The 12,634-nt window shown below is 32.7% G+C and overlaps 1 protein-coding gene across 6 annotated transcripts in view; it reads right to left on the minus strand.

Moving 5' to 3' along the window:
- Window positions 1-12,634, minus strand: part of LOC140437210 (prestin-like) — a 187,785-nt gene that overhangs the window by 54,404 nt on the left and 120,747 nt on the right. For 4 of the 6 annotated variants that reach the window (XM_072526582.1, XM_072526583.1, XM_072526581.1 and 1 more), the window contains exon 2: window positions 2,491-2,600. In XM_072526582.1, the coding sequence (XP_072382683.1) occupies window positions 2,491-2,596 (106 nt within the window). In that variant the 5' untranslated portion in view covers window positions 2,597-2,600. Of the gene's footprint in view, window positions 1-2,490; window positions 2,601-2,662; window positions 2,713-12,063; window positions 12,219-12,634 lie in introns of those variants that run through there. The other 2 variants (XM_072526580.1, XM_072526584.1) reach the window with 2 other exon arrangements.

Genomic DNA, 12,634 nt, shown 5'->3' on the forward strand with positions numbered 1-12,634 from the left:
AAATACAATAATTTTTTCCCCTCAAGAACTTTCCCTCTATTTGTTAAATAGTTACAATAAAACCGATAACTACCCGTCACCAGTTAACAGTTTGAACTATGTTTTCTAAAACATTAAATAATATTCAAAAAATTAATTAAAATCCTTTGTAAAAGGTATATATTTAAAAAACTTAAAGAAAGCCTTAATGTATGTTCCGCCAGAAAGAAGGAAAAGGGGAAGACCACCAAATTCATGGAGAAGAAAAATTACAAAAACAATGCAATCTAGAGGCTTAGAAGAGGGAGATTGGAGAGATAGGAAAATATGGAGGCTGAAATGCGGGAAGCGGCAATCGCCGTAGGACCCCCGTTATATGATGATGATATATTTAAAAACCCAAACGGGCTGTGTTAGACAAAACGTTTTCGGAATACATCATTCCATCATCGGTGTCCTAGAAAATATGTAACCACTTAATTAAAAAGAACATGAAGTTAAAATTTTGACCAAGGTTAAAGAAAAGTGTGGTTAATACTTACTAGGAGTACATGAATGTAGCCACTAAATATATGGGTAAAAACCCGTTAACAAATAATTAGTTACATTTGTTCGACATTATATCTTATAAATACTTATGATGTTAAAGTTACCGTTGGATTAGGTAACATGGCGACATATGACTCCACGTTGAAGTTGCAAGTCCTGAGACGGTGTGTCTACGAGGACTTTATGGAAGCAACTGATTGAAATGACAATGTTGACAAGTTAGGACGGAAGTCGTAACAGAGTAGTCAATATAACTGTATGTGTCTACTTAAGACAAAAGCCAACGTTATTTAAAATTGTTAGAGTAAAAAGTTTTAAATTAATATAACAGTATCAACCATCAATGTTGTTATTTTAAAATTATGTATATGAGATGAAATGTGGAGAAAAGATTGTGTGGTTATAGTTAGGCAACCAACTATACATGTGTGTGGTAGTGTAGTGAAATAGAGATTTTAATATAAGGCCCTTTATGTTTCTTCAACATTTGGTACCTGGAAAATAGAAACTCGACACATGTAGAAGGTTGAGTTATTGATATTTTGTTGATATTGGTGGAATAAGAATGAATGTATTTAAAATATGAAAGTGTACTTGCGTGAATGGGATAAAACTTTTGTAGTATAATGGTCATGTGAAATTTAACTCGATTATAGAAGGCCCTGTATGTCAAAAAACAACATTTGGTACCTGGTAAATGTAAAACTTATTAAGTTATAAGTACATAAAATTAAATATCTGATAGGGTGTTAACAGACTAAGTGGTGTGGAAGTTTTATTTTATTAACTATTATGTGAAATGAATAAAATTTGACGGTTGGGACATGGTTTTGTAATATGTTAATAGAATAGTACTCAACTTATAACTTAAGAGAGGCCCTATCTGTCATAAGCAACACTAGGTACATGGGAAATATAAAAGGATGAGTTATAAGTTGAATGAGTTGCAGGTGTATAATTATATGAAATGTGAAAGTGGAATGGTTGTGGGTTGGCTTTGTTAAAATGAAGTAAAACAAAAATTATGGTGTCAGCTTTACTGGTAATTAAGTTGTGGGATTTGTTTTTAATTCTTAATGGATATGAAGGTCTTAAGGTGTTCGTTAAACTATTATATAAAATAAACAGAATTTGATGGTTGGATCATGGTTTTGTAGTATGTTGTATGTATAGTACTCAACTTATAACTTGAGAAAGGACCTATCTGTCATAAAGCAACACTAGGTACATGAGAAATGTAAAGAGATAAGTTATAAGCTGGATGATTTGCAGGTGTATATAAACCTTAATTATGAAAATGAAATGGTTTTTTGGTGGCTCTGTTGAAATTAAGTGAAAAAAGAAAAAAATTATATTGCTTTTGAAAAAATGTGAGATACGGAAATAATGCAGAAGGCTGAGATCATGGTTTTGTAGTATGTTGTATGTATAGTACTTCTACAGGAACGTAGATTCCTTGTGGATAAATAATATTCCTTGTATCGGCATTTAAGTAGTATTCATTAGTATTTATTTATTTAATTTCAATTTTACTAGATTGTTTTTCACTTAAGTTTTACTTTGTGTATTTAATCAATATTTAAAAGCATATTTAATAATCACACATATAATATTGGCATAATTGCTGTATATTCTGTACCAGACAGTACCCTAATACGGGTTTTTATAATTTCAGCATTTCAGCAGTAAACTAATTAGGACCATGTACCGTTGACCTGAAGATGCATAGCAAATTGTAGTATGCGAAACCGGTCGTTGGTGGTAGAATAAATTGATTGTGAGTAAGTCTTATTCTTATTTCTTTTTACCTATCTAGTATAATGACTTTATCGCGGGCTTTTGCGTTAATTAGAAAGTATTTGCAGAATGAGATTAAAATTACCGGCGTTCTCATACGATGGTTACATTAGAATCAGATTAATAGTTTTACAACGCATGAAATTAAAAATATTATTGACTTACTTGTGTGATATGGTTTTTCATATTCGTAGTCTCTGTTTAATTCTTCTATTTGATATACGGGCCTTTCTACTAGTAGTGCTGAGTGCTTATCACCCTCATTTTTCATAATACTAAAACAAAAAAGATATCATAAAATCATAGAAACGTCTTAAAAGGGTTAAATAAAACATACATGATCTTAAGAAATGTGATGTAATTTCTAAGAAATGCGTTTAATGCATTTTACTGCTTTGCACAACTAACCCCATTGTTAGAACTTTAGCACGCAAATACGAAATAATCAATGTTAATTAAATGTACAATAAACAATGAAACCCGATGAATACTTAAAACAGTTTAAGTGAATTTTGTTACAGGGGTGCAGTAAATTGTTCCTTATAAACGATATTCGACAAGTCTTACAAGTCTAGTCTTATGTAGACTAATATATTCAGAGATCGAGCAAAGATACAGAAAAATGATTGTAGAGTAAGATCCCAGAGCGATCAGACATTATTAATATACAGACATAACTTATTTTCACACAGTTGAAAGCTTAGAGTCTGAGTAGCGTCTCGTGTGCTTTGAATACCTGCGCATTTATGAAACTTGCTGAGTGACACCTGGGTAGGTACCAGGTGAGAAAGGTAACTAAAAATAAGAGCTATTTAACTTAAATTTACATAACTGATTTTTATACATATTTTGTAGAATATTATTTTGAAAATACTGTAATAAGTGTCAGACACTTGTCATGGACCAGAACTTTTGTCAGACGCTTTAAAGCTCCACTAAAATTAAATGAACTTTACTTACTTTTACATGTCTGATTTTTAAATAGAGATGGAAAAATATTTAATCGGATCGAAAACAGTAAGTATTCTTAATGTATTTGAATTTTTTACTCTGAGGCTGATGCGCACAGCACTCTCGCCCTCATACTTCTGGTTAACTAATTTTTGTGTTTGAGGGATGTTTGGTCATTTTAATTTGTCTGACTGATTAAATATAACTTTATTATAGTTCCATTAATAACATATTTAAAAATCAGACATGTAAAAGTAAGTAAAGTTCATTTAATTTTAGTGGAGCTTTAAAGCGTCTGACAAAAGTTCTGGTCCATGACAAGTGTCTGACACTTATTACAGTATTTTCAAAATAATATTCTACAAAATATGTATAAAAATCAGTTATGTAAATTTAAGTTAAATAGCTCTTATTTTTAGTTACCTTTCTCACCTGGTACCTGCCCAGGTGTCACTCAGCAAGTTTCATAAATACGCAGGTATTCAAAGCACACGAGACGCTACTCAGACTCTAAGGTTTCATATGTGTGAAAATAAGTTATGTCTGATCGCTCTGGGATCTTGGACTATTGGTCGTATAATAAATATTCAACACTATGAGCAATAGCACTTTTTAGGTGAAATGTTTATTCAGAAACAATTGTTTACTATGTATTTTTCATTTATTTTCATTATATAACAAACGGCGGAATAAATATACTCTATTCACTGAACTCAGCCCCAACTGACAATTTAATAATTATTTTGTGTTACGTTGGTCAAATTTTAACTTAGACTGGAAATGGCTGGAACTCACTATCATCCAGAAATTTATCGCAGAGGGTCTTAAAAACGAAATCTGACACCATGAACTATTGAAAAATTCCACAATTCCAGCGGCTTTTTTCATCATTTTTTTGGGATTGATTTTTGGCAATTCTTTATTTCATTATTTTTTTGGGATTTAATTATTTTCACAAGGAAACTAAATTCCTGTAGTTGGCTGTATAGCAGGTATCCTTTCCTTTATAATAGGAACATTAATTAAAAACCCTATCGGGCTACATCACAGACCATTTTCGGATTTTATTTATTTAGCGTATGGCTCAATACATGGAGTAAATATAGTAATAATTGTAAAAAATGTAAGTACATAATTTAAAAATTTTCTGAATAACCATTCTATTATCAGTGCTATTATTAAATAAGTATAACCACTTTAATCTAAGCAAACGTGAAATATAAAATTTTGACGTGTTTGAAGCCACTAAATATATGGGCAACCCCACAAATAATAGCAATAAGTATAAAAAAAAATAGGAGGAACAGGCCTTTTTTTATTCAATATTTTTCAACCACTTAAATTGGACTTACGATCTTCATCCCATAAAACGTGGCATAACGTTATGGACAAGATGCGATTCGGAAACTATGTTTACTATATAAATGTGTATGCAGGTAAAAATGATAATAAGATGGCAGGTACTTTGGAAGAACGTGTCGTAAATCAGTTTTCTTCAACAATTTCTAATGAAAATGATTTGCTTCGACAGATTTTTTACAACATTTCATCTTATGGATACCATAGATGCATGAGTACCCGAAAAAATTTACCCAAATTTCATGGCAAGCTAAATCGAGGAGAATCGCAAGTAAAAGGTAATGAAACTGGAACATTAGCTATACGATGGTAGGACACAAAATATTTTATTGTACTAACTAACTGCCATAAGCCAGAAGAAACAACTGTGTGTAGAAAACTGAAAGATGGTACAAAAGCCAACATTTGTTGTCCTGTATCGATTGAATTCTATAACCGTTACATGGGAGGTGTAGATAGATGTAATCAAATGCCATCTGTGTACGATCTCAATAGAAAATCCCAAAAATGGTGGAAGAAGGTTTACTACAAAGTTCTAATGATGGCAGTATACAATTCCTATATTATATATACTGAGTTACATACCACAAATAAAAAATACCCTTTCTAAATTATCTGGTTGACTTAGCTGAGATTCTTATCAGTACTGGCCGACAAGGACTCCAAAGAAGAAAAAAAAACATGTTGGCCGTCGATGCATGTCAGCCACAATGATGAGTAGTGTTGGCGACCATTTACGTATATTAGGAAAATCCAGTCGCTTGAGGTGCATAAGGTGTACACAACATAAGAAAGATAAACGTACCAAATTTATTTGTAAAATGTGTGATGTTCCGTTATGTAGCGATTGTTAAAAACTATATATATATATATATATATATATATATATATATATATATATATATATATAAGTGTATATATATATATATATATATATATATATACTTCACCAAGAAATTAACGCACCACTTTGAAATATTAAAATATTTTATAAGCGTTAATAAAAATTTCCATTGTAATGTTATATTTTGCATGCCCCTTGTATATGCTATTCGTATACTCTATATTTATTGACTGTGTTTTATCGCTATAGTTCTTTTTGCAACAAAACAAAAAGAAGCAAAGAATGTACTAATTCTATAAATATACTAATTTCCAAGTGTTCACGAATTTTATTCGGCTACTGTTTAATTGTTGATTATTGTTAATTGTGTTTATTATGGAGTGTCAGTCACGTAATTTAACCCGAGATGAATGAGCCCAAGAAGTGATACTGTCAGAGGAAGGTTGGAGTTACCGGAGAATTGGTCGTCGGTTTAATGTGTCCCACACATCCGTCTCACTGGTGTTAGAAAGATTCCTCGAAACAGGGGATCATACTCGCAGACCAGGGCAAGGACGAAACCGGGTAACTACCCCTATTCAAGATCGATTTTTAAGAATTTCTGCTCTTCGACAACGTTTTGTAACACATCTAAGTCTACAAATTCTTCTTCGAGACGTGCATGCTATACAAATTAGTACTAAAACTTTTCGCCAGCGACTTATGGAATACAACACCTAGGATTGCCGCTCGAGGTCCTCTATTAACTGCAGAGCATCGAAGGGGGAGACTACATTTTGCCAGAGAACACGTTAATTGGTTGAAGGCTGACTGATAACGAGTGCTATTTACTAATGAATCCCGATTTCGTTTGTACAATAACGACAGACGTGTTCGTGTGTTGCGACGACCCAACGAACGATATGCTCAGTGTAGCTTCTCACACCACATTTTTTGGTGGAGGATCAGTTATGGGGTGGGGTGGTATTTCTTTGCCCGCACGTACGGACCTAGTGGTCATACAAAATGTAACTGTTACAGCTGAAAGGTACATATTGGAGATCCTGGAGTAACATGTAGTACAATTCGCTCCTTATATCGGTGAAAATTTCTTACTAATGCAAGATAATGCCAGACCTCACGCTGCACAGATCGTCAGAAATTATCTAGAAGAGGTAGAAATTAACACTATGGAATGGCCAGCACATAGTCCGGATTTAAATCCGATTGAAATTCTCTGGGATATCCTTGGTACGCGATTAAGAGCGACACCGATCCAACCAAACAACTTACAGGAAGTGGGAGAGAGGCTGATCTAGATTTGGAGAGAACTAGACCAAAATGAAATACGGCAATTAATTTTAACTATGGGCCAACGATGTGAGGCTCTTATACGTAGTAGAGGGGGAAACACTCGTTATTAAGACTTTTTTCATATTTTAGTTTACTTTTCTTATCATTATTTTTTTAGAATTTTCCGTTTTATTTTTTTTTCTCCTGTACTTCAACATTTTCTGATGATTAGACAAATTGTTATAATTACTAATAAAATGTAAAATAAATCTGGCGAAGTATTATTTTTTATTCTTTGCCTGTTTACAAATAAAATTAATTTATTGAAGTGGTGCGTTAATTTCTTAGAGAAGTGTATATACATACATATATATATATATATATATATATATATATATATATATATATATATATATAAGATATATATATATATATATATATAAGATATATATATATATATATATATATATATATATATATATATATATATATATATATATATATATATATATTTATATGTTCGGATAAATTTCCGCGGTCAGATGAATGAAAATTACTAAGTTTTCGGGAAGAACCGCGTTGAGAATTTGTTACTCGACGTTTCGGCACCCATTTTGGAGCCATTATCAAGAGTGATACGGTTCCGTTCGAGTTCGGGGTCTCAATCTGCCTACTCCCCTCACTCGTGACGTAACAGTATCTTGTTCCGTACCTTGACGTCACTCGACACTGAGGAGTAGGCAGATTGAGACCTCAGTGCCGTTTGACGGTTCTCGTATTTATACGGAACAAGATACTGGTTGATGACAATATGAAAGTTTCACTAATTCTTTTAGAAAAACTGTCAGGAAATATTAACGAAATATGACAACAAAAGTATAATAATTAAAGATTGTATAGATCTTCTCACATGACGTCCGGAAGTCAACAGTTAGTGTCGAATAAAAAACATGCACAAATCGTTGTATTCTGAATTAAATGACGATAATAGTGAACATATTTATTTTAATTTTATTCGTGGAAAAATACAGTAACTGTTCCTAAATACTAAATTTATGTCAATTAGAGAACTCTTATCTGTTGTTAATTGGAAAAAGAAATATCAAATGAACATATTTAATTATAACAAAAATAAATCAACAATATGTGTTGTTACTTTACCAATCAGTCAATGTTTATTATGCATGAGTAACACGTTTATTGACACTCTTTGCAATAATTTGGTGTCATAATGGGGTGCTGTACTAAATATAGTTCACAATCAATTTAACATGTTTAATCACAATCAAAACACTTTTATCTTTTATTACGTTTTGGCCCGATTATTATAGTTTTAATAAAAATATTTCTTTTTTTTGTTGAAAGTTTTTTTTCTCACTTATATTTAGTATCCTAGTAAGGTAAGTAATATCCTACAGTTAGTATTCAAGTGGTCGACAAATGGTGGAAATCTTAAATGAATTCTCAAAGAACTTGACTACATTGCACAAATCAATTTACATACATGTTGTTTTGTTTCTACTTGTGTCTAGTGTATTCTATATCTTCTTTTGGAGCAGCCTATTACTAAGTAATGGGCTGGTGTAGATGAAGGGATGAATGGACAGAACTCCAGACAATCATACTCCACTCCCCGGAAGTGGAGTATGATTGTCTGGAGTTGCTTTTACCTGTTGTCTGATGTTTCTCGTTAAGTTCAAGATGGTTGAAATAACGGCGCGGTTGCTCCTTTCTGCCTATCGCTCTGCACAAGGATGGTTAGCTTACAAACCAAATCCAGTGCAGACGTAGGTAAGATGGCGCGACTGAGATGCTATGACAATCACGGAGCGCAGAAGGAGAGCGACAGATGAGAGCTATGAGCAAAGCTAACGGCGGTCAGGCGGTAATGCTCGCTAAGAGCTGTCCGAGGCCCGTCGGTTGGAGAAAGAGGGGGTAAGTTGTTTAGATAGTAGCAGGTCAGTTACGGTGAAGCGTAGTGGTCCAAATCCAACACACCTAGGACATCTTCCCAGAGGTCTTTTGAAGATTCTCACCTCAAAAAAAGACTGTAAACATAATAAATGGGTAACGCTACTGAAAGAAGTGTAACCAGTGACAAATACCAAACAGTTTATTAATATAGCAAAATATTTAAACTAGGAGTTCTCAAACAAAAGGCGCCTATATCAGCAGTGCTCTATAATGTAATTATAGAGGAAATAGTAAAAAATATAGTTAAAAACAACAAAATTTAGCAAAATCATCAGTGTATTGCATTCGTTGAAAAGTTTTCCAGTTTTAAAACTCCAGAACCATAGCCCTATCCGCTTCTATAAACCAAGAATTATCCGAGAAGCCATAAAAATTAAAAAAAGGCCAAATTGTCTCAATAAAAGAGATGACGGCATACGGTTACCTTCGACTTGGAGACCTCTCATAAAGAAAATATCGTCCACTCCACCCGTCAATCATAATCCTACTGTCAGCACTGTTTGCGTCAACCCCCGCGCCAATCCCCATGCTAATCTCCACCCAAACCATGTCACCAGTAATGCATTGGTAAGTGATCAGTGTAGTAGTGTGTGAGCGCTCGGGAGACTGAGGCCTCGGAGTTCCTGTAGAAGACATCGAAGAGGATGTCGAAAGCTCGACACAATGATAATCGACGTGGTTCAACCCGCAAGACTATTGAGTTTAATATTAATTCCTGTAATAGTATTAATCTTAGCTCTGGGATTAATTGTACTAACCGCGAAAACCTTTCGGAACATAGACATATATACATATATATACATATATATACATATATATATATATATATATATATATATATATATACAAGCAACACAGTTTATTAGGGCAACACTCTTTTGAGTAACATCCCGGCCAAACCTTCTGACTGCAGCCCTAATAAACTGTGTTGTTTGTTTATATCGACAGTCAATAATATCCACTATTTCTTATATATATATATATATATATATATATATATATATATACATATACATATATGATAAAGGAACACAATTCGTCAAACTTTCCGTGTATGAATTGGTATCAACTCGTATGTACCGCATACGAATAACAAGAATTGTGATACAATAAGTCAAGGGAAGCTTGGAAGAATTAAAAAACACGGAGCAGTATTGAACAAAGTTCTTATATTTTCACAACAACAGAACACAATTTACACACCATTATCAGCAACTACTACAAGAAACAAAGAATGGATATAATATTGTCGAAAAGTACAAGTAGCTGAAGATGTACTGAAACCAACCAAAAATATTGGAACACCTAGGGTTGGTGAAATATGAATTACTGAAAGTCACAACTTGAGACTGATAAAAATAAAGCTATTCAATAAAATATAAATTGACGCACAAGTACCAATAGATAAGTAATAATAGATTAGAAATAAGTGGATAGTAATAATAATTATGGAGCCGTAAGCGTAATCCCAGCTACTGTAAGAGTAATTGAAAAAGTAATCAAAAAGAAAATAAAACAAAAAAATTGACGATTTTAACGAAATTCAGAAAGGTGTTTTAGTGGGATGCTTGCCTCTGGATAACATAATTTGTGTGAGACAAATACAGTATTGCCCAAAATAAACAGTACTGAAACTGAAACAAAGATGTCTTTTTGTGCGCGCTGTCATATTCAAATTAACTAGTATAGACCTGTCAAGTAATCCTTAAACAATTAATTATTAAGGCCTTAAGCCTATTAAGGACAGACGAGAAAGTGTTTCTTGTGGAGCATTATTTTCGCTCATACGGAATCGGCCGACGTAATAGTGCAAGTCTTCAATACGTGTGTGATAAATTTACACACCGGTTCAATAAACGTTCTCCAAGTAATGCTGTAATTTTGAAGGTTGTTAAAAAGTTTAGAAATACGGGTAATGTATTGTACCAACGAAAAGGAAACTCAGGGCGTCCCAGGATAGTTAACAACAACGATAACCATGAACGTATTTTTGAGCGAATCTTGGAAAATTTGAAAGCCTGCCAGACAAGAACAGCGTTCCATCTTGGCTTAAAACGAACTTCCTTGATAAGAATCCTGAAGGAGCTGGGTGCATTTTCGTATGTGACTCAGGTACATCAATAATTACATCCCAGGGATTATCACAGTAGAGTGGAATATTGTGCCAGAATTCTTGTATTACAGTATGAAAATCCTGAATTTTTGAAAAATGTATAGTTTTCAGACGAAGCATACCTTCATTTGTCAGGCCATGTAAATCGTAGCACAAATCGATTTCTGGGCTTTGCCAGACCAGATGAAGTTCAAGAAGTTCCTTTACATAGCGCAAAAATGAGTGTCTGGTGTGCAGTTCCGGAACATGGAATCATTGGTCCATACTTTATCGAAGAAAATGGTAGGCAAGTCACACTTAATCAACAGATATACATACTAATTTTAACACGCTTTATCCCTGATCTCCTTCAATTTTGTCGTGCACGTAATTTGGCATTTTGAGACCAATTTTTCCAGCAGGATAGGGCAACTTGCCATACTGCTGTCGCAAGTTAGTCAATTGCTTCAGGGACATTTTCCAAACAAATTCATTTCACGATTTACTGACTTTCCATATTCTGCACATTCTCCAGACTTAACATCTCCAGACGCATACATTTGGGAAATGGCTAAAACTGCCGTTTTTAAACGGGCGCCACAAATCATCAAAAAGTGTCAATAATATGTATTTTTTAAAACAATAAAATAATTACAAGTTCAGTACTGTTTATTTTGGGCAATACTGTACTATAAAAAACGAAGGAAAATATTCTTAAAACATTTCTGATGTTCAGGGATTGGAAAAGCCTATTAACAGAATTAAAAAAAAATTAACTATTATATCCAGACAAAACAGGAAAATAAGAATTAAAAAGTTGTTGGAACAGAAAATTAAGGATGTACTGTTGAATTGCTTGCTTTTTGCTAACGATCTCTTTTCAGGTGATCTAAATAGGGTGTTCTTAAAAAATGATCTTGGCAAAACTAAAATCCAAAATACAAAAGATACAATTACATGATATATTAAACAAATACTGTTATAGGGTTTACGACCTATATAAAGGAACGTGATATATATATATATATATATATATATATATATATATATATATATATATATATATACAAATCATTGACGTTGACGTCTGTGACTTAGCAATGACATAAACAAACAAGCAGTGATATTATAAATAATCTAAAAAAAAACAAAACCGTGTAAATTTACTAAAAAAGACTCCTTAGTTTTGAGGAACTTCTTTATTATTAGTTACCAACATCATTATTGAAAAAAGTAATATTTGTACCTGTAATATGAACCAAAGCTTTTCCTCATTAGTAGAGGTTTCTTTTCTGAATCCCGTAGTTTCACCATTGTTTAAATTCGTTAACACAGTATCACAGGATATTTAATAAAATGACTTATATTCGACAATATTAATTTGTAAACTGAGATTTTCAATGTAATCTTGTTTATTATATTCATGAAAAAGTCTCCAATATCAACATTTACAAGAAACATGTTATGATAACTAGTAATTATTGATAAGAGAAGACATATTTTTATATACTTATGGAATATTGGTGTTATTATTTTCTTACGTCTATTTGACTTATACAGGGTGCGCCATGATCGATGACATTGTAGGCAGGGAAAAAACGACTAATTATATTAAAAATTTCTTCGATAGAAGAATATTGATTTATGTCGCGATTTAGAAGAATTCATTTTTACGCAGGTCATAATTAATTGCACGCTATGATTTTAACATTGATGCGTTTTAAAGAGATTCTGAATTGTTTTCTGTGGCAGGTTATAGTTAAGTATTCGTATATAGGAAGTATAAAATCGTTTTCAAAAAAGTAGATTGTTTTAAA

This window comes from Diabrotica undecimpunctata, chromosome 3 (genome assembly GCF_040954645.1).
Source record: "Diabrotica undecimpunctata isolate CICGRU chromosome 3, icDiaUnde3, whole genome shotgun sequence".
NCBI lineage: Eukaryota > Metazoa > Arthropoda > Insecta > Coleoptera > Chrysomelidae > Diabrotica > Diabrotica undecimpunctata.